Here is a 23468-nt window from a genome sequence, read left to right as displayed (position 1 = left end):
GATATCAGGTCTTTTAAGAACCGATAAAACATTAAGCTACCTATTAGGGCTTGATAAGCTACACCATCAATTTTTAGTTTCATCTTCATTTAGAAAATCAAGTTCAGTTCACATAGGAGTCTTTACAGTTTTACATTCTGTTATACTGAACCTTTTCAATAACTGATCAATATAGTTCTCTTGGCTTAAAGCTAACACTCCATTATCTTTATCATATTTGAGTTCCATCCCCAAACAATTTTTAGCCATTCCTAAATCATTTACTTCTAACTCTGAACTTAATTTATTTTTCAAAAATTCAGTCTCATTTGAGTCATTTGAAAAGATATAAAGTATATAAAGCTATTATAGTAACTAAGCCTTTATCTTTGCATTTTGTAAACAAGCAAGGTTCTAAATAAGATCTTTTGTAACCTAGACAGCTTAAAACATCATTTACTCTTTGACTCTGCACTCTGGATGATTCCTTTAAACCCCACATAGCCCATTTTACCTTCAAAACTTTTCTTTTATCATTTCAGAGATTTAATCCTTTTGGTTGCCGTAGGAAAATATCCTCTTTGAGAATACCACTTAAGAAAGCAGCCTTAACATCAATATGTGTAACGTTCAAATCTAGTTCAATGGGTAAAGCCTTACCACAGGAGAAAAGGTCTCATCATAATCAACTTCAGGTTTCTGAGTGAATCCTCTTGCCATAAGTCTAGCAGAATGTTGCACTTCACTTTCACTGTTTTCTTTTTTATCGAATACCTACTAACACTGCATAACACTTGCTCTTTCTGGAAGAATTACCACTTCAAAAGCATTGTTGTATTCAAAAGCTTGCGTCTCTTCATCCATAGCACATTTCCATTCTTCTGCATCAGGTCTGCTAAGGGCCTCCTGCACAGTTGTTGGGTCCCAAAGTTGATATGAATTTCTGCCAGAAAAATAAATCTCATAATCATCAAACCTTCTATTTTGTTTGAGCTGCCTGATCTAATTTTTTTTTTACTTTATCCTCTTGCATAACACATTTTTTATCATCAATTTCTTTCTCTGATGTAACTGTTTCTTTTGAGACATCATGTAAGTCCTCTCTTAATACAGTACCAGACTTCTCATTTTCTCCATCATCCTCACTGAAGTGGTGATTTCTTCATGATTATTCAGTTTCTGCATCCTTAAGATTTTCCATTATAGTGACATCTCAGCTTATCACTACATCATTTGTTTCAGGGCAATAGGGTCTATAGCCTTCTGTATTATTGCTACATCCCTCTAAGATAATTTATTTTGCCTTTGTTCTCTTGACTTCGGGAATATGCACCATGACCTGGCTTCCAATTAGTCTGAGATGAGTAATGTTGAATTTCTTGTGAGTCCATAGTTCATAGGTTGGTTTATTCCCTAAACTTGAAATCACTGACCTGTTTCATAAATATACTGCACTATTAATGGTGTCAGCACAAAATCTTTTATCAAGTTTACCATCAAACAGTAAACATCTTGCCTTTTCTACAACAGTTGTATTCAACCTTTCTGCCAAACTGTTCTGTTCAGGTGTATAGCTGTTGGATAACTGATGTTTTCTCAACAATCTATCAAAATTCACACAACAGTATTCTTTTCCATGATCTGTTCCTACTGTTTTGATTTTCCTTTCTTGCTGATTCTTCGCCATTTTCTGAAATTCTTGAAATTTTCTGAAGTCTTATTCTTTGTCTTCAGGAAATTCACAAAACCCATTCAGGTGTAATCATCTTCAAAAATGACAAAATGCTTTGCACCACCTAATGACATAACTTTCATTGGTCCATACAGGTCTGCATGTACTACTTCAAGTGGTTTAGAGGCTCTATGGCCTCCAAGTGGAAAAAGCTGTCTTGTATGTTTGCCTTCATTTCACTCTACACAGTTTTGCTTGCTAATGTTAATGTCTTCACATATCATTCCTTCTACAGCACCATTTTTCATTTTAATAAGATTCTTTGCATTTAGGTGACCTAATCTTCTATGTCAATCAGATGCTGTAATCATTCTCAAAAAATCACTTCTTCTGTCAATGTTTAGCTTGTACACACCATTAATCAGAACTGCAGTTGCAACTGGTTCATTATGCTTGCTATAAATATTGCAATGATCACTATTAAATTCAACAAAATTTCCTTTCTCAGTCAACCTGTTCAGAGTAAATTTCTAGTTAGTTCTGGAGCACACACAACATTTTTTTACAGTAATATCAAAAGACTTCTGGCTGATTACTGTTGTTACAGCAATTTCTCCAGAGCACAAACTGGGATATCTGTTTGATTTGCAACCATCATTTTATCCATGTTAACATCATTTTCTTTGTTTTTCAGCCATTCTTCATTTGCTGTGAGAGGGTCACTAGCACCTGAATCAACATACCAGTCACTTCTGTCAAAAGAGCTACTTATAAACAATGCACTGTAAACATTTGAAGTTTTGTTTTGTCTTGTACCATTGTCACTGTTGGGGCACTTACTTTTAAAATGTCCTGGTTTCTTGCATTTATAGGAAACAATGTCCTTCCTGTTTTGGCTTCCCACTGTATTTCCATTTCAGTGAGAAAACTTTTGTTTACTTTGCCAACTTTTGGTCCTAAAAGCACTATCAGTTGTGGTGACCTCTTCTTCCATGTCAAGCAGCTTACTTTTGATTGCACCTGTTGTGATTGTAATTCCTAAATGCTCAGTTACCATTATCAGGGGAGACCATTTTTCTGGTAATACTGCTAGCAATAACGAAAGAATCCTTTCATCATTATTAGCAAAACCTGTTCCACATAATTTCTGACCATTGTCTACTATCTGGTTCACATAGCGCATCATAGAATCATATTTTTGTAGGCCTGTTGCAATAATTGTTCTCAATAAACTTATTCTTCTTGCAAAACCACAGTCATCAAACATTGATTTCAGTTTCTTCCACAAGTCCACTGTTGTTTTTGCTTCTCTTATGTGCACATATAAAAATGGATCCAATTGTAAGAATTAACTTTGCTTAGGCCTTCGAATCTTCTGATGAACTGCTTCTGAGAAACATTTTGCTAATCCTTTGAGAATAAGCACATTTTGAATAGTGAATGACCGGTCTGCATAGTTCTCATGTCCTTTCAGTTTTGGCACATTAATTAGATAATTTGTTGCCATATTTGTTGACTCAAATAATTCTTCTTTGTGAACAGTAGCACACACTGGACTTTGAATCACAACATGTGGATTTTTAATCAGTGATTCCTCATACTTTTAACAATCAGTTATCTGGGTACCTGTACCTGTAACCTGTTGAGGATCTATGGATATTGAGAACATTATAAATGTGTACACTTTCGGTGATTTATTATTACATTTCACGTTGGTACACTTTACTACATGTTAGCACACACACAATCAATATAGACAAACTGGAACTTAAAACAACAGCATGTAGGAACAAAGATGTAAAAACAGTCAGCATAATACACTCCTGGAAATGGAAAAAAGAACACATTGACACCAGTGTGTCAGACCCACCATACTTGCTCCGGACACTGCAAGAGGGCTGTACAAGCAATGATCACACGCATGGCACAGCGGACACACCAGGAACCGCGGTGTTGGCCGTCGAATGGCGCTAGCTGCGCGGCATTTGTGCACCGCCGCCATCAGTGTCAGCCAGTTTGCCATGGCATACAGAGCTCCATCGCAGTCTTTAACACTGGTAGCATGCCGCGACAGCGTGGACGTGAACCGTATGTGCAGTTGACGGACTTTGAGCGAGGGCGTATAGTGGGCATGCGGGAGGCCGGGTAGACGTACCGCCGAATTGCTCAACACGTGGGGCGTGAGGTCTCCACAGTACATCAATGTTGTCGCCAGTGGTCGGCGGAAGGTGCACGTGCCCGTCGACCTGGGACCGGACCGCAGCGACGCACGGATGCACGCCAAGACCGTAGGATCCTACGCAGTGCCGTAGGGGACCGCACCGCCACTTCCCAGCCAATTAGGGACACTGTTGCTCCTGGGGTATCGGCGAGGACCATTCGCAACCGTCTCCATGAAGCTGGGCTACGGTCCCGCACACCGTTAGGCCATCTTCCGCTCACGCCCCAACATCGTGCAGCCCGCTTCCAGTGGTGTCGCGACAGGCGTGAATGGAGGGACGAATGGAGACGTGTCGTCTTCAGCGATGAGGGTCGCTTCTGCCTTGGTGCCAATGATGGTCGTATGCGTGTTTGGCACCGTGCAGGTGAGCGCCACAATCAGGACTGCATACGACCGAGGCACACAGGGCCAACACCCGGCATCATGGTGTGGGGAGCGATCTCCTACACTGGCCGTACACCACTGGTGATCGTCGAGGGGACACTGAATAGTGCACGGTACATCCAAACCGTCATCGAACCCATCGTTCTACCATTCCTAGACCGGCAAGGGAACTTGCTGTTCCAACAGGACAATGCACGTCCGCATGTATCCCGTGCCACCCAACGTGCTCTAGAAGGTGTAAGTCAACTACCCTGGCCAGCAAGATCTCCGGATCTGTCCCCCATTGAGCATGTTTGGGACTGGATGAAGCGTCGTCTCACGCGGTCTGCACGTCCAGCACGAACGCTGGTCCAACTGAGGTGCCAGGTGGAAATGGCATGGCAAGCCGTTCCACAGGACTACATCCAGCATCTCTACGATCATCTCCATGGGAGAATAGCAGCCTGCACTGCTGCGAAAGGTGGATATACACTGTACTAGTGCCGACATTGTGCATGCTCTGTTGCCTGTGTCTATGTGCCTGTGGTTCTGTCAGTGTGATCATGTGATGTATCTGACCCCAGGAATGTGTCAATAAAGTTTCCCCTTCCTGGGACAATGAATTCACGGTGTTCTTATTTCAATTTCCAGGAGTGTACACACACCGCTCACTATGTATTGATATCATTTAAATCGGTTTGACCAGATTAACAATTGTCGTAATAAAAATGGTGATAAGTTATGGAGAAAATTTTTGGACTGTCTGTGGATAGGGATGAAATCTGGGCCCTTTTGACTTGTACATGGTTGCTTACGCACTGATTCACCGGGTCTGACCCATTGAAATCCACCTAATCTCATTTGTTCCTTGTTCTCATTGCTCCGTCATCATCATCATCATCAGTTGTTTGCTCCATTTAACTTCAGATTTCTTTGATTAGTTTTCACTTATTCATATAGATTGTTCACTGATTGCAGTTCTGCTTTCTCTCTCACTTCTGCATCATCTGCCTTTGTTATACACAATCAGAGATAATGTTAACACAGTCTGAGTATAACATAGTGTTCACTTAAGAAGAAATTTTGTCATTAATAAGGTATGTTAAACATCAGAAGGACATGATTTAGGAAATATGTTGTTTTGTGTTGCGCAATGACATGGCATGTTAGTAAATTCCATCACTTTCAGATGTTCATTTCATTTGCGCTCTTTTTAATCTTTGATTTTTGAAATCAAATTGCAGTGAAGCTCCAGGAAGTGGAGCAACTCGAGGTAAACACTAACATGGAAATTTAGATAGTGTGGCAGTCTGCCTACATTTTTAAAGAGGAATCAGTGTCAAATAAAATTGTTCGTTGATCCACTACAAAGTTTCAACAAGTCTCAGTGTATACTGTGCTGAAGAGTGAATGATAAGTCATCTGACTGAATGGTTGCTTTTGCGAAGGCTTTATTACCATTTTACTATAAATGATTTACTGTAGTGCATTTATTCTTGAACAGGCTTTAAATGAAAATAATCAAATTAGTTGGACAGTCATCATTTTGAAAATAACTTCCAGTTTGCCACTTACATTAAGTACTACTGCTCATCTGGTACTGCTTGTTTAATGTTTACTCATGTTTTCCAACAAACATTTATCTACACAAATGGATGTATATTTTAGAGATAACTTAGTTACTTGTCACTTTCTGTACAGGAATTTTAGACTTTGAATTTAAATGCTCTAATCAATATAATTTGTGACAAGAGTGACTTATAATAATTTGGAGAAGTTGTACACAATTTGTGCAAGAATTTCAAGAAGTTTTAAATGACTCGTATAAAACAGGCAGTCATCAAACACCTCAAGGTCAATGAAAATGTCTACAGCTTGGTATGTTGCATCCTAAATAAGGATACAATAGCTCAACCTCAAATTCAAAATAGGTCTCACAAAAATTTTAAAAGATCTATTTGGGAGCTGTTAAGCTACATGAGTATTTTCCCAGGGTTAAGAAAGCCTGGAGAGAAATGCTGAGTATAATGTTGTAGGGAACATTGAGAGCTCGACCGCAGCAACTCATATCATTGTTTGTAGTGCCAAAGTAATACCTTCAGAAACCACTATGTGAAGTGTAGAGCTCATTAGCTCATTCATTTCAGGCAAAGTGTTTATTGAGCTCAGATATTGTCTCTTTCCAGGTAATATAAATTACCAAAAACTAAAACTAAAATTTGTGTCACAAACCAAATTATAACTAAAAACAAAGATGATGTGACTTACCAAACGAAAGTGCTGGCAGGTCGATAGACACACAAACAAACACAAACATACACACAAAATTCAAGCTTTTGCAACAAATGGTTGCTTCATCAGGAAAGAGGGAAGGAGAGGGAAAGACGAAAGGATGTGGGTTTTAAGGGAGAGGGTAAGGAGTCATTCCAATCCCGGGAGCGGAAAGACTTACCTTAGGGGGAAAAAAGGACAGGTATACACTCGCGCGCACACACACACACACACACACACACACACACACACACACACACACACACACACACACACACATACATATCCATCCGCACATACACAGACACAGGCAGACATTTGTAAAGGCAAAGAGTTTGGGCAGAGATGTCAGTCGAGGCGGAAGTGCAGAGGCAAAGATGTTGTTGAAAGACAGGTGAGGTATGAGCGGCGGCAAATTGAAATTAGCGGAGATTAAGGCCTGGCGGATAATGAGAAGAGAGGATATACTTAAGGGCAAGATACCCATCTCCGGAGTTCTGACAGGTTGGTGTTAGTGGGAAGTATCCAGATAACCCGGACGGTGTAACACTGTGCCAAGATGTGCTGGCCGTGCACCAAGGCATGTTTAGCTACAGGGTGATCCTCATTACCAACAAACACTGTCTGCCTGTGTCCATTCATGCGAATGGACAGTTTGTTGCTGGTCATTCCCACATAGAAAGCTTCACAGTGTAGGCAGGTCGGTTGGTAAATCACGTGGGTGCTTTCACACGTGGCTCTGCCTTTGATCGTGTATACCTTCCGGGTTACAGGACTGGAGTAGGTGGTGATGGGAGGGTGCATGGGACAGGTTTTACACCGGGGGCGGTTACAAGGGTAGGAGCCAGAGGGTAGGGAAGGTGGTTTGGGGATTTCATAGGGATGAACTAAGAGGTTACGAAGGTTAGGTGGATGGCGGAAAGACACTCTTGGTGGAGTGGGGAGGATTTCATGAAGGATGGATCCCATTTCAGGGCAGGATTTGAGGAAGTCATATCCCTGCTGGAGAACCACATTCAGAGTCTGATCCAGTCCCGGAAAGTATCCTGTCACAAGTGGGGCACTTTTGGGGTCCTTCTGTGGGAGTTTCTGGGTTTGAGGAGATGAGGAACTGGCTCTGGTTATTTGCTTCTGTACCAGGTTGGGAGGGTAGTTGCGGGATGCGAAAGCTGTTCTCAAGTTGTTGGTGTAATGGTTTAGGGATTCCGGACTGGAGCAGATTCTTTTGCCACGCAGACCTAGGCTGTAGGGAAGGGACCGTTTGATGTGGAATGGGTGGCAGCTGTCATAATGGAGGTACTGTTGCTTGTTGGTGGGTTTGATGTGGACGGACGTGTGACAAAATAGACAGTGACAAAATAGACATAATGAGATCAAGAAAGCACACCAGTCTTGGGTACTATTTGTATTAATAGTTTTTTCAGTGTTAGACAATGATATTTCGATTTTTCAGGTAGAAAACATTTGACAAACTTTGATGAGGTAATAGATTCTTTCACAGAAAGGAAAGCATGCCATGTAAAACTGTAGCAAGATTAGAGAGGAAACAGTGCTAGGAGCTAAGGATTGAAGAAATGTGTACTGTCTTGCTTGTCTCTTGTCTTTACTGGTTTAATGTATCCTATACTTAATTTTATGTCACCCAAAAACACAAAGTTATTAGCTAACAGGCAATAAAGAGTGCAAATTTTCTGGAGTTCTTGTTCTCCTGATTACAAATAATCCCATCCAATATTAATTGCGAGTTTTTTTTTAAGAGGGGCAGGATGTCAGATTGGGCGACTGGAAGCAGGAAAGGCACCAAAGGACATTCTAATTTCAACTGTCCTGAATATATTTTGATGGCATCCAGTGCAAAAAATATATGTTTCAATTCCACAGAGCGAAATACAGTGACATGTGATAAAAGAATGCTGTGTGAAGAGGTGTGGCACTGCACTTTGGCACACTTAAGACCAAATAACATGTGTTACATTTCCTTGAAAATCTATGTTTTCTGTATCAGATTCTTCAGAAAGATGTGCGCTACAAAATGAACATATTATTGAAAATTTGATTTTTTAAATTTTTGATGTCATATCTCAAATGCTCAAATGATTGGGAGGGGGAGGGGGGGGGGGCTATCTAGTATTCTCCATGTGACCCATGTTTACATTTAGTGATTTTGCTGTTTCCTCTTCATTCACTGCTCTCACGTGAAATGAAAACAAAACAGATTTCTGTGGCCGGGAGCTATCAAGTGAATTAAAATACATTCACATAATTATGGAAGGCTAATACACATTATTAGTTTCAGAGTTTATTTTATTTCCATTTTTCTGACAGTCATGCATTAATTGCCTTGTAGAACAATGAAGTTATTTTTGTCAGTTTGCTAAAGAAATTTGGTTTTTATTAATCTTTTATGCTGAGGCAGTCAATGTATTTGTTTAGTTCCACACTACTGGCTAATTTCAACTGCTTGCTGCATTTCAAGTACACATTTTCATCTTCTAACACGTATGGCATTATGCCAGAAGAAAGAATCAAAAATGAGTTAATACAGTACTGGTACTCCAAGAAAATTTACATACCGAACCCCACACTGAAAAGCTTAATATCAGGTCGAGGCCTACTTCATTGGGAAACTGGACGTACGAATGGGCTCTTTAAGCATGCACTTTAAATGTGCCATTTTAGTATGGTTCACAAAATTCCGATGTTCTTGGAGTATCCTCTGATGTCTTTTTTCTTTTATGCAATGTAAGATCTTTTAATGTTTTACACATACGAACAACGGGCTTCCTGCATCATAATAGCTGCCAAAGCGCGGTGGCCCCTGTTATACGGCATCTCTGACAGCTAATGAAACAAACCTATTCCTAAGAGGCCACGGGAATATATTGTGATGGTGGTTTTAAAAGCGTTACTTTCAAAGTAAATTTGTTTTTACACAAGTTGAACTATGTGTGAGAATGTATGATTGTTGTTGTTGTTGTGGTCTTCAGTCCTGAGACTGGTTTGATGCAGCTCTCCATGCTACTCTATCCCGTGCAAGCTTTTTCATCTCCCAGTACCTACTGCAACCTACATCCTTCTGAATCTGCTTAGTGTATTCATCTCTTGGTCTCCCTCTACGATTTTTACCCTCCACGCTGCCCTCCAATACTAAATTGGTGATCCCTTGATGCCTCAGAACATGTCCTACCAACCGATCCCTTCTTCTGGTCAAGTTGTGCCACAAACTTCTCTCCTCCCCAATCCTATTCAATACCTCCTCATTAGTTATGTGATCTACCCATCTAATCTTCAGCATTCTTCTGTAGCACCACATTTCGAAAGCTTCTATTCTCTTCTTGTCCAAACTATTTATCGTCCATGTTTCACTTCCATACATGGCTACACTCCATACGAATACTTTCAGAAATGACTTCCTGACACTTAAATCAATACTGGATGTTAACAAATTTCTCTTCTTCAGAAACGCTTTCCTTGCCATTGCCAGCCTACATTTTATATCCTCTCTACTTCGACCATCATCAGTTATTTTGCTCCCCAAATAGTAAAACTCCTTTACTACTTTAAGTGCCTCATTTCCTAATCTAATTCCCTCAGCATCACCCGACTTAATTAGACTACATTCCATTATCCTTGATTTGCTTTTGTTGATGTTCATCTTATATCCTCCTTTCAAGACACTGTCCATTCCATTCAACTGCTCTTCCAAGTCCTTTGCTGTCTCTGACAGAATTACAATGTCATCGGCGAACCTCAAAGTTTTTATTTCTTCTCCATGAATTTTAATACCTACTCCGAATTTTTCTTTTGTTTCCTTTACTGCTTGCTCAATATACAGATTGAACAACATCGGGGAGAGGCTACAACCCTGTCTTACTCCCTTCCCAACCACTGCTTCCCTTTCATGTCCCTCGACTCTTATAACTGCCATCTGGTTTCTGTACAAATTGTAAATAGCCTTTCGCTCCCTGTATTTTACCCCTGCCACCTTTAGAATTTGAAAGAGAGTATTCCAGTCAACATTGTCAAAAGCTTTCTCTAAGTCTACAAATGCTAGAAACGTAGGTTTGCCTTTCCTTAATCTTTCTTCTAAGATAAGTCGTAAGGTCAGTATTGCCTCACGTGTTCCAGTGTTTCTACGGAGTCCAAACTGATCTTCCCCGAGGTTGGCTTCTACTAGTTTTTCCATTCGTCTGTAAAGAATTCGTGTTAGTATTTTGCAGCTGTGACTTATTAAGCTGATAGTTCAGTAATTTTCACATCTGTCAACACCTGCTTTCTTTGGGATTGGAATTATTATATTCTTCTTGAAGTCTGAGGGTATTTCGCCTGTTTCATACATCTTGCTCACCAGATGGTAGAGTTTTGTCATGACTGGCTCTCCCACGGCCGTCAGTAGTTCCAATGGAATATTGTCTACTCCGGGGGCCTTGTTTCGACTCAGGTCTTTCAGTGCTCTGTCAAACTCTTCACGCAGTATCGTATCTCCCATTTCATCTTCATCTACATCCTCTTCCATTTCCATAATATTGTCCTCAAGTACATCGCCCTTGTATAGACCCTCTATATACTCCTTCCACCTTTCTGCTTTCCCCTCTTTGCTTAGAACTGGGTTTCCATCTGAGCTCTTGATATTCATACAAATCGTTCTCTTATCTCCAAAGGTCTCTTTAATTTTCCTGTAGGTGGTATCTATCTTACCCCTAGTGAGATAGGCCTCTACATCCTTACATTTGTCCTCTAGCCATCCCTGCTTAGCCATTTTGCACTTCTTGTCGATCTCATTTTTGAGACGTTTGTATTCCTTTTTGCCTGTTTCACTTACTGCATTTTTATATTTTCTCCTTTCATCAATTAAATTCAATATTTCTTCTGTTACCCAAGGATTTCTACTAGCTCTCGTCTTTTTACCTACTTGATCCTCTGCTGCCTTCACTACTTCATCCCTCAAAGCTACCCATTCTTCTTCTACTGTATTTATTTCCCCCATTCCTGTCAATTGCTCCCTTATGCTCTCCCTGAATCTCTGTACAACCTCTGGTTCTTTTAGTTTATCCAGGTCCCATCTCCTTAAATTCCCACCTTTTTGCAGTTTCTTCAGTGAGTATGTGCATATGTTCCACATCTCATCTTAACCCACTGAACTGGTTTCAACCAGATTGGATATACATGTTCATTATTGTCATGCAACAATAACTGTGGGCTAAGAACCCCCTACCTATCATAGTGCAGGAGATACGACATTTTAAACAATAAGATACTTGAAAAACTGCTGCATTATGCATGACATTTAAATTTATTACTCTACTTGCAATGAATTTTGCAGACAGTATCCACATATGACATGCTGAATGTATCTACACAAATATATCATTGTACCACACATAGTGATGAGATATGACATCATAAACACTGAGGTGAGTAAAAAAATGCTGCATCAAGCATAAAGTTTTAATACTTTTATTCTTTACTACTAAGACACTCCTACAGTCAAGTCACCATAAGGAAATGCCTGACACCACCTTTGATAGCTTTGAATTTTGAAGTGCACATGGCTTGGACAAAACAACAGCCACCTACAGTTTTATGAAGAGGTGTTACCCCAGAGATGTTTAAAAATTAACATTGTAGAATTACATTTGCCATTACAATTAACAAGTCACAGGGGCAATCTATTAAATACTTGACTCTCCATTTTTTTTTTCATGGACAACTTTGTTTCACTTGCTCAAGGGTGGGCTCACCCAAGAATATATTTATCAAAGCTACTCGACATGTAAACAGGAATATTGTTTATAATCTAGTTATGAATTAAATAAACATAACAGAGAAATTTTATTTTGCACTATGTATCTTAGCTTTGGTACTGTTTTATACATGTGCATATTATGCATATTTCTTTGTATGACTGTTTCACAATTTCAGGGGTATTGTCATGAATGCATTGGAAATAAAATTTTTTTAATATTGTTCACAAATACAGTTATTTTTTTTTCTAATACAAAATTGGCAAAATGAACACCTGAGCAATGTTGGGTTTGTCAGTTAATTCTAATATAAAATACTGAATAATTATGTATCAGAGAAGAATGTAAGGTGATATGGACCAAACCCTATAAGCTGTGCAGCACAATGTGTCCAGTGATGACAATATTTATTTTAAGAACAATAATTCATTCTCACTTATTAATGATAACGGATGTGTTATAAGGAAGAGCTGTGGTTAAGATGATTTTCTCTCTCTTAAGCCAAATAATCACCACCTTCATCAAGTTCAGCTGTGTTCAGATTCAACTTCCAGTAAAGCATACATTTTGTTTGACCACAATTACTTCCAAGATCTGATAAATTTTGTGACTGTTTCTACAAAAGATCCTACCAGAATAAGTTGCTGCTGAGACACTGATGCAAGAAGCAGCTGACAGAGGTGCTATGTCGTTTCCTTTTCTGTGTTATTTCCGCCTCTTAAGAGTGAGCCACAAATCTCATACCAATTCATATTTAATGGTATAATAATCTGATTACCTTAACAGATTTCTCCCAACGCAGCTGCTCATCACCAAGAGCAGTTGTTAGGTGGCCAGCACGAACCAGACGGTTAGCAGTGAGTTCCATCATTCGTTCAAGCTCTGCTTTCTCATTGACACTCCTGTCATATGTTGCTTCTAGGTCTGCAATCTGTTTCTCTACTGCTGCCAACGCTTGCTGTTTCTCACGCAGTACTGACATTATTTGATTGAGTTCCTGTTCTGCTGCTGCCAGCCTTAAATAAAGAAAATAAAAAGGTCACAAGTAATCATAATCAATATTTCATATACTTTTAATCGTATACTGTAGTGCTCCAGATAGTCACCCAGTTTTTATTTTCTATCTGTCATGAACTGAAGGATCAAAGAACCACAGTATACTCTGTCATACTTGGTGCTTGGAAAGCTAACATTAATAGTTAGAACTTTTTAACATTTGACTTCATCAGAGTATCCATTAATAGCAAGACTGGAAGATCATAGTTTAGTGACTCACCATTTTGTAGGGCATTGGAAAGAGGACACAAACAAGGATAGGACAGGAGGTATTCTAGTCTGTTTGAAGAAACCATTTGGTCATTCTTGTGAAGCTGTTAAGAGCACATATGAGGAACTGAAATGAGCATGGATTTAAATCTTGAACATCTTGCACGCAAGCTTAGTGTTTTAACCACTTCATTACCATGTTATGATGTGCACAGGCCTCCAGTCTCAGTACTTAATGAACAAGATTATAGTGATTACATAATATCTTTTCAAAATTTGCTCAGTTTGAGGAAATATGCTACCTTTAAAATGCCACAGTTAACTGTATATTAAAACACTAACCAAGAAGATAAGGAGAGATGTTGGAGAAATGAGGCATACAGTGATTATTTATTTATCATGATTATTTGTTTATCATGACTGTTGACCCAGTAAATACCGAAGAATGTAAATGGGATATAAGTGATTTGATACAATACTTATTTATTTAAACCACTTGATCACATGCAGCACAATGTACTACATGACATTGTACTTGAAACTGTCATGTACAATATGTATACATAGTAAAGTTAATGGATTAACTTACTGAATAGAAGCAGTGGTAGGGGAGAGTGTTTACTTTGGTACAATTTTCAGGCTTTCACCTCTAGTGAGCCCTGCAGTAGAAGTTTAATACAAGGGTCACTCTAAAAGAAATGCACACTATTTTTTTTAAAATCCATCTTTTATTCTACATGTTTGAAAGTTTTACAGTGTATAGATACATCCTTTAGGAACAATTTCTCCACATGATTTCCATCCCTCTCAACTGCCCTATGCCATCTTGGAATCAGCGTCTGTATACCCGCACGGTAAAATTCTGGACCAACCTGTTGGAGCCACTGTTTGGCAACATGCACAAGGGAGTCATCATCTTCAAACCTTGTTCCACAAAGAAAGTCTTTCAGTTTCCCAAAGAGATGATAGTCACATGGAGCCAGGTCAGGACTGTAAGGCGGGTGTTTCAGTATTGTCCATCCAAGTTTTGTGATCACTTCCATGGCCGTGCATTGTCGTGCAACAGCAAAACATCCTGCTTTTGCCAATGTGGTCAAACACGACTCAGTCGAGCTTGAAGTTTCTTCAGTGTCATCACATATGCATCAGAATTTATGGTGGCTCCACTTGGCATGATGTTCACAAGCAACAGTTCTTCAGAATTGAAAAACATCGTAGCCATAACTTTTCTAGGAGGTGTGGTTTCGAATTTTTTTTCTTGGGTGAATTTGCATGATGCCATTCCATTGATTGCTTCTTCATCTCTGGTGAAAAATGATGGAGCCATGTTTCATCACCTGTCACAATTCTTCCAAGAAATTCATTTCCACCATTCTCGTACTGTTCGAAAAGTTCACTGCATACCCTTTTTCTAGTTTCTTTGTGAGCCACTGTCAACATCCTGGGAGCCCAACTGGCACAAACCTTTTTTAATGCCAACACTTTCAGTATTCTGCAAACACTTCCTTCTCCCATCCCAACATAGCGTGACAATTCATTCACTGTGATGTGTCTGTCAGCAGTCACCAATTCGTTAACTCTCTGCACATTGTCTGGAGTGTGTGCAGTTCGAGGGCTGCCACTGTGAGGACAATCCTCAATATTGTCGTGCCCGCTTTCATCACGTAACCTACTTGCCGACCGACTAACTGTACTGCGATTGACAGCAGCATCTCCAGACACCTTTTTCAACCTCTTGTGGATGTTTCCCACTGTCTTGTTTTCACAGCACAGGAATTCTATGACAGCACGTTGTTTCTGATGAATGTCAAGTGTAGCAGCCATCTTGAAAACATGCTGTGATGGTGCCACTCATGGGAACAGGTTGAACTAAGTTTGAAAACAAGCAGGAAGGATGTATCTACACACTAAAACTTTCACACATGCAGAATGAAAACTGTATTTTTACAAAAATAGTGTGCATTTCTTTTGGAGTGTCCCTCATACATGTTCTAATTCCAATTTTAAAGGATGGCATTGAATTTTTATGTACTATAGTCTTTTTCTGAAATTACAAAAATTAAGGTTTCTCTAAATGTGAAAACATGTTCCAGGGTACAACTTTTCCTTGTACCTAGGAACAAATATTCAACTGAAATTTAAAGGTGTTGCATCTGAGAAAATCTTCTTAATGTTCTATTTAATAGTCTATCTGTTACATTATTATCTAATACACAGCAATAATCAGTAAGTAAAATCAAATTAAGCAGACATATTATCAAAACCAGTTACAATTAAATGCACCTGGAAAGAAAAACTATTGGAAAGTAATGCAAATTTCCACACTCAAGGCAGGTAAACTTGCCGAGTCATTAAAGAAACTCACTTCATTTGCAAGTATCAATGTTCCATGGTAAAGACCTCCTTCCGTTTCAAGATATAACATGGTTCATAAAAAATGAAGAATAGCTTAACTGTACACATGTATAAATATACTTAGGAAAAAAGAAAAATGCACCACAAAGGAATTATCCAGAGTTGTCACAAGTTTCTCCAAGTGAAATTCCCTAATTTCCAGACAAGCTTTAGCATTTTTCGTAACACATTTAGAGATCTCAAGGGTAAATTGACAGTTTGTCTTTGCAGCTACTATACAATAAACAATAATATTGCAAATGAGGAAATATATATAGACACACACATGGCAAGCAGATGGCACTTCTTGATGTGAGCAAAAATTTTAAGTACTAACGTCAACATCTTTTGTAATGAACTATTTTTAAATGGAGAATGCAACCCAAATGGTATGTGTGTTCCAAACTGCGGTAATTTTATTTCAATAAAATGAAACACATTTGGTGACAAAAACATGTATTTCCTTGGTGTCGCATGACTGATTTAAAGACTGATTACCCTGTAGTTTGGTCCCTTTATTCCCCAAACCAACCAACCAACAGATTTAAAATACCTTTACTGATTTCAGAAATAACCTCAGAAAAAAGTAGGCCTCTTGAAAGAAGTACGAAAGGCGGGGAAGAATTGTGTAAACCAACACTATAGCCTAGGTGACTGCCAATAAAATGTTGGTTCTACTATGTTTGTTATTGTTGATTATTACCTACCCATTATTTTACAGGCATTTTGAGATTTTTCTTTCGAGAAATATATGAGAACATAGTGTACAAACCACCAGCAACTGACACAATTTTGTTCTTCTTATTGTCCATACTTTCTAACATATAAAATGTCTGTAAAACACCACACCATACAATGCAGTGACAGTTACAATTCCTGAAATCCATCACTCGTGTCATCTAGCCTGCTGAGCAGCACCACAGAACTGGGTCCATGCATAAACCATGAAAAGCTGCTGCATTACACCACACACAAACAGACTTGGCCCGCAGGCAGATCAGTGAGATTGGATCCAACAGGCAGTGCCTGCACATTAGAGGGAACCAAATGTCTTCAGATCAGCAGGCCCAATTAATTATGGATATCCATGAGGTTTTGGCCCGTCACAGAAATCCACTCATATGGCTGGCTATTCAGGCGCCACAGACATGATGATGAAATGAGAGCATGGTGAGCAATCCATGCAAAAGATAATTTTATCAAATACTCTGAGATTCAATAATAATGAGGATAGGTAGCAACTCATCATGAAGATGACTGCTGAACCACAGACCAGCATGCAGAAAAGACAATCACACTCTCACCACTATATATGCAGCCATAGCTTTTGTCAGAAAACAATCACTCAGACGCAACTTATGCACACATGACCACTGCCTCTGGTGGTGGTGGTGGTGGGTAGTGTTTAACGTCCCGTCGACAACGAGGTCATTAGAGACGGAGCGCAAGCTCGGGTTAGGGAAGGAATGGGAAGGAAATCGGCCGCGCCCTTTCAAAGGAACCATCCCGGCATTTGCACTGCCTCTGGCCGCTGTATCTATAGTATCTGAGTATCAGATCCAAACAAACCACTCCTCGTGCCTCCCTGCCTCTCGTCAGCAACTGCTCTAGGCTAGTGGAAAGAAGTGGTGCCAGCACTGACTGCAAGCTGAAGAGAGTGGTAGGATGGGGAGAAGCAGTATTAATGAGGCAGCAAAGATGCAGTGCACATACTCAGCTGCACCCAGCCAACAATGAAGCATGGCACCTGAGTAAAAAAAAAAAAAAAAAAAAAAAAAAAAAAAAAAAAAAAAAAAAAAAAAAAAAAAAAAAAAAAAAAACCCATTTCATCCACTGAGACAAAAATAAGATTTTTCCAGTGGTTTTTTTTCCCAAATTTCCCTGATTTCCAGAACCTGTGGCAACCCTGTTATCCAAATGGGATGGAAATCAGTAGATGTGATGTCTATGTATATGTACATGTAAAGACAAACAAATGATTATAATTTCAGAAATACTGGATTATTTATGCAAGAGAAAGAGCTTCACAAACTGAGCAAGTTAGTAACACGTTGTTCCATCTCTGGTTCTTATGCAAGCAATTATTTGGCTTTGGTGTGTTAGATTATCAGAATCCTTATCTGGTTAGAGGGTCCTTCCCATAATGCTCCAAACATTCTCAATTTGGAAGAGACTCACCAACCTTTCTGGCCAAGGTAGGTTTGGCAAGCATGAACACAAGCAGTAGAGACCTCGCCATGTACAGGCAGGAATTATCTTCACAAAATGTAAACCCAGGATGACTTGGCACGAAGGGCAACAAAACAGGGTGTAGAATATCATCAATGAAAAGATATTCTGTAAGAGTGCTGCAGGTGACAACCAAAGTGGTCCTGTAATGAAATGAAATGTCACTGCAGACTATCACTTCTGGCTATCAGGCCATATGTCAGACACAGTCAGGTCGGTATCTCACAACTGTGGGGGACATCTCCAGACACGTTTTTGCTGGTGTCAGGGCTCTGCTCAAAGCAGGACTCAACACTGAAGGCAATTCTAATGAGACTCCAGGCTGACTGCAGGACTGCTTTGGTTGTCATCTGCTGTACCCTTACAGCATAGCAGGATGTTGGCAATATTGTATAACTCATTTTGCTGCCTTTCATGGCAAGCCATCTTGAGCTTTCATTTCAGTACGATAATGACCGCTCGCACATGGTGAAAGTTTCTACTGCTTGTCTTGATGCCTGCCAAATCTACTTTGGCCAACAAGGTTGCTGGATCTCTCCCAACTGAGAACATGTAGAGCATTATGGGAAGGATCTTCTAACCATCTTTTGAGTTTGATCATCTAGTGCGCCAACTAGACAGAATTTGGCACGATATCCCTCAGGAGGACATCCACTCAACTCTGTCAATCAATGCCAAGCCGAATACCTGCTTGCATAAGGGCCACAGACAGACTAACACATTATTGATTGGCTCAATTTGTAAAGCTCTTTCTCTTTGTCTTAAGAGAGTAGTTCTAAAACTCTACACTTCCATCTAGAACCGTGACAGCTATTCCCTGATGCCTTAACACATTTCCTATCACCTTGCCCCTCTTTCTTGTCCTTTTTTTAAATGTATTACTTTTTTCATTGTTTATATGGAGAAACTTCTCACTTCCTGTATCATCACTCCACCCTATTTTCAACACCTTTCTATAGCACCATGTCTCAAATGCTTAGACCCTCTTCTTCTTTAAGCTTCTACAGTCCACATAAACTCATACAAAAAGTAAAAAGGCCCCATACCTAGCTTTTGGAAATAATAATTCTTCATTTGGTGAGGAGAGATGGATATGTTGGGGAAGGTTGAAAACAAAATATGTTGGGGAAGGTGAAAAAGGAAGGAGAGGTTACTCAGGCCCCATGATGAGAGAGAGAGGGATCAATCTGCTGTGAGGACGAGGGTTGACAAGATGAGAAGTGTCATAGGATGTAGGTCATACTCTGTCTGAATCCTCCCCTTCATCTTTTCCTACCCTTATTCTCACTGCAGGTGGGTCTCTCTCATCTTGTGGTCAGAACCACAAGTCCTTCTTTTTTAACTTTTACTAATATACTCCTTTCACACCCCCAAAAAAAGACCTATTACTTCCAAAGGCTAGGTACTCACTGACCAGCCATTCTGTCTCATAATTTATTAATTTTCTTGACTGATTAATCTATATCTTGAAACATTCCACAAACCTGAAGACCATGGGTCTTACAGAACATTAGAAAAGTTTTTTTATTATATACAATTCTATTAAACTCAATGAAAGACATTAGTGGTTGTTTAAATATTTGTAGAAAGACATTTTTAATATATTCTCTTGGATGTTAAACTGAACCACTTAGTCGTATTTTTATTGCTACATTTAAAAAGTGGTTGTTAAAAGTACTTGCAGCTTGCGAGTTCTCAGATACAACAATGCCATTTACTTTAATTGTTATGGTGTCCTGTACAGACTAGCTATACTGTCTCCCATTTCACAATATATCATTTAGTTTTAATCTTATTTTCTGCATTACTTATTTCTATCAGGATTTGAATACTTCTGGACATTTTACTGACATTCCTTAAAATACTACAGTTTTTTGTAGTATGTGAGAAATTTCAGATCTAGACTTATTTCCCCTCTCCCTCTTACAGGTCTAGACTTATCTCCCCTCTCCTTCTTATATGAGATTTTAATTCCCTTAGTGATACATGGTTTACTTTTCTTAAATGAATTTTCTGGATAACCTTTTGGGAAAACTACTTTCAAATACTTGTTCTGACACAAATTCACTATGGAAATAATTGAATTTGACATTAACTTCTCTTTCTATATGTCTTTTAACCTACTCTTAAAATTATGCATTCTGTTCTCATTGATGAGGGCTGCTTTGCAAGAACCTGCCTAAGGGCTGTATGGAGCTATACTGTTTATCTCCATTAATTGTGCATCATGAACAGGTAGTTTATTAACAACTGGACACAGATTAAATGTTTCAGCCTGAGCACTATCTATAAATATGTTATCAATCATGGTCCTGCTATCTTGATGCTCATTAGTTCCAAATTTAACTACTGAAGTTATATTGTAACACCCAAATAATGATAACAGTTCATTTTTTCCTGCCTATATCTTTCAAGAAATCCACATTAAAATCACCATAAACTGCTAACTGTTTCTTCTTGCCTGCCTGGTACCTCAATAATGCATCTAAATTTTTCATAAATAGCTGAAAGCTTCCTAGAAGGAATCTTGTAGGTTGTTACAATCACCAGAGAAGCATTCTGCAATAACAACTCACAAGCACATGTTTCTTAGGTTCTTATCTACACAAAAACTGTTTGTTTCAATATTTCTGACTTTCTGTCCATCTCTTACTCACATTCCAACTCATCCTTTTTCCATGTTAACTATACTTGAAAATTATGTTACTTTATAATTCCTGATATTTAACTGCTCCATCCATGGGGTTACATAATATTCAGAGAGGTGCAGAACATCTATATCATCTATACCCGGCTTTTGTTGTAGCACTTAGCTTACACCTATCCTATGACTGCTTTTCTTTCTACTGGACTTCTCAAACAATCTAGCATTAAACTTGTTTCTGTGAATCTGTTGCATTCTCACTTTGCTCTAAACATGGTTCAGGCTCCTCTCTTATACCAGGTAACAAGTCAAAGTAATTGGTAACCATAATCTGAAATGTCACCTCCTCCCTGGTGACATAAAGAAAACATAATAAATAATCAAATGAAGATTATCTGTGACAAACATGGTTTTAAAGCAATGAGAAAATGATCTTATGCAAGCATTATTGAAAACAAAAGTGCGAGTACAAGGAAGTGTACTAACTTTGCTTTCTTTGGCTGTACAACACGATATGCTTTGGCATAACAATCAATTGCTCGTACCCACATGCATATCGATTTACACACTTTTGATACACCTGCGACAGTCTCAGGGGTGAAGTCTGGATGATCCACATACTGTTTCAGTTTCTTCAACATGTTGTCTGTTATATTGTCCTTTTCATAGTCTTGAAGCCTCTTCAGGAAGTTAGTGTCTCCAAGCAGGGTTTTTGCTGAAGCCCAGTCAGTTCTGTAAAGATATTTAATACAATCTACACAGATTCTGTGTACTAACAAGATGACATTCATTGTCATACTATACCAATAACTACTCAGTAACAAGTCAAACCTTCTATAGTTTTCAACACCATATGATTTTACAACAGTCTTTTGAATATACACTACCTCACTTAAGGAGAAACGTTAGAATCCTGACACTTGCAAAAGCAGTAGATGATGGAAAAACACAGATGGCAGCTTGCTGAGTGTCGTGTACTTAGCAAAACTAAAATAATAGTGATGTATGGGGAGCTCATTGTGGTTTGAATGAAATGATATGTATTTCCCCTTCCCCATCCATGCTTTTATAGTTACAATTTTTTCCTGAAACTTAACTGTTTCAGGTGTGTTGCAGCAGCTAAGATTTAGAGAATTTTAATGTGATCCTCGAATGCTCCTGGACTGGGTTAATAAGTAACATTGATGCTGTGTTGGCCAACAGATATGGACTATGTTATGCTGCCATCTATATCAAGCAAATAATTTCCATGTGAACACAGGTCTACTAAATGGAGATAGAAGCAGACAGATGGCTTCACTCAGATGTCACATGTATGGGGAGTTAACTCAGGAGTATCAACACTGTGTCTCAAGATGTTATCTGCTCCCCAGAAGAGCCCAACTGGACATTCTACTAGTTAAATGAGTCATCATTCACTAGATTCAGGACTGAACCAATATTCAACATTGTCATGCATCATATTCACACTCAAGATAAATAATGTATATTTTCTCTTAATAAATTACCATAAATTGTTGCTAATTTGTGTTGTATTCAGTTTCGTCATAGTTTCCTAAATCTATTTGGCTCTTTAGAGTTTGCATGTGAACAAGTCACCTCATAACAGCAACTATAAGGTTAATATACATGATTGAAGTGGTTTCATAAATTTACTGTAATTGACAGATTGTCACAAAACTCAAAACTCATAAAGAAAAACTCAAAAAGTCAAACTTCATATTCCTGCCACAAAAATGCAGTAGGCAAGGTGGTGACAGGCACCAAGAAAGCATATATTGTGCTGGAAATGCATTCACATCAGTCTGTGTAACAGTGCAATGACACTTATGAACTATGTTAAACAAATGCCCATCAGCTGCCAACTCCATTCAGCGATGGTATGTGCAGTTAAACGCTCAGAATTCTTCTGCAGGGGGGAATCAAAGGGTTGACCTGCAGTTAGTGAAGCAACAATTGACTGTGTGTCAGTGAATTTTGCACAGAGCCTCAGAAGTCAACAAAAATAGAAAGTAGAGTGTTCCTGACTCCTGATAGCAAAGTCAGATGCTATGAATTTTTGGCACAGTTGCAGCTTTGGAAAGAGGATAGGTTTTGTGAGGAAAACATCTTTAATAATGAAGCAACATTTTTTGTGAATGGTACAGCAAGCAAGCACATTGTGTGAATTTGGGAGCACACTATAATGCAGCACATTTGAGATTCACCTAAAGTTACTGTTTTCTGTGCAGCCTCAGTGTTGTAAGTTTATCACCTCTTTTCTTCTGAGAAAAGACCATTACAGGTCATTGTATTTGGATATGTTGGAAAATTGGCTCATGTTACAAATGAAGAGCAACAATGTGCACTTCATCTACCAACAGTATGGTGTTCCACCAACTTCCATCTTTCTTGTTGTTGTGAATTCTAAAATAGTAAATTGAAACAGATAGATCAGTTGTGATGGGGTTGATGATTAGCAATTCATCTCACAGCCTCCACTTTCTCTTGACCTAACTCCATGCGATTTTTTTGTGTTGAAAGATTGTGTTCATGCATCCTCTACCAACAAATCCAATAGAACTGCAAAATTCCGTCAACAGTATGTTTGAACAGATTGATAGGAACATGCACTGAACATGGGAAGAACTTGATTACAGACTTGATATCTGCAGAATTAGTAGGGGAAGAAGGGGCACATATGGA

General features: G+C 38.9%; 1 protein-coding gene across 1 annotated transcript in view; it reads right to left on the bottom strand.

Moving 5' to 3' along the window:
- LOC124795954 (dynein axonemal heavy chain 6) overlaps window positions 1-23468 on the bottom strand; it is a 1096896-nt gene that overhangs the window by 334232 nt on the left and 739196 nt on the right. The window contains exons 47-48 of the mRNA XM_047260034.1: window positions 21270-21515; window positions 13029-13266 (exon numbers count right to left, since the gene is read on the bottom strand). Coding sequence (XP_047115990.1) covers window positions 13029-13266; window positions 21270-21515 — 484 coding nt within the window. The remainder of the gene's footprint in view (window positions 1-13028; window positions 13267-21269; window positions 21516-23468) is intronic.

Source organism: Schistocerca piceifrons, chromosome 4, assembly GCF_021461385.2.
Source record: "Schistocerca piceifrons isolate TAMUIC-IGC-003096 chromosome 4, iqSchPice1.1, whole genome shotgun sequence".
NCBI lineage: Eukaryota > Metazoa > Arthropoda > Insecta > Orthoptera > Acrididae > Schistocerca > Schistocerca piceifrons.
Note: the sequence above shows the minus strand (reverse complement) of the source record. Positions and strands in the feature narration are given on the sequence as shown.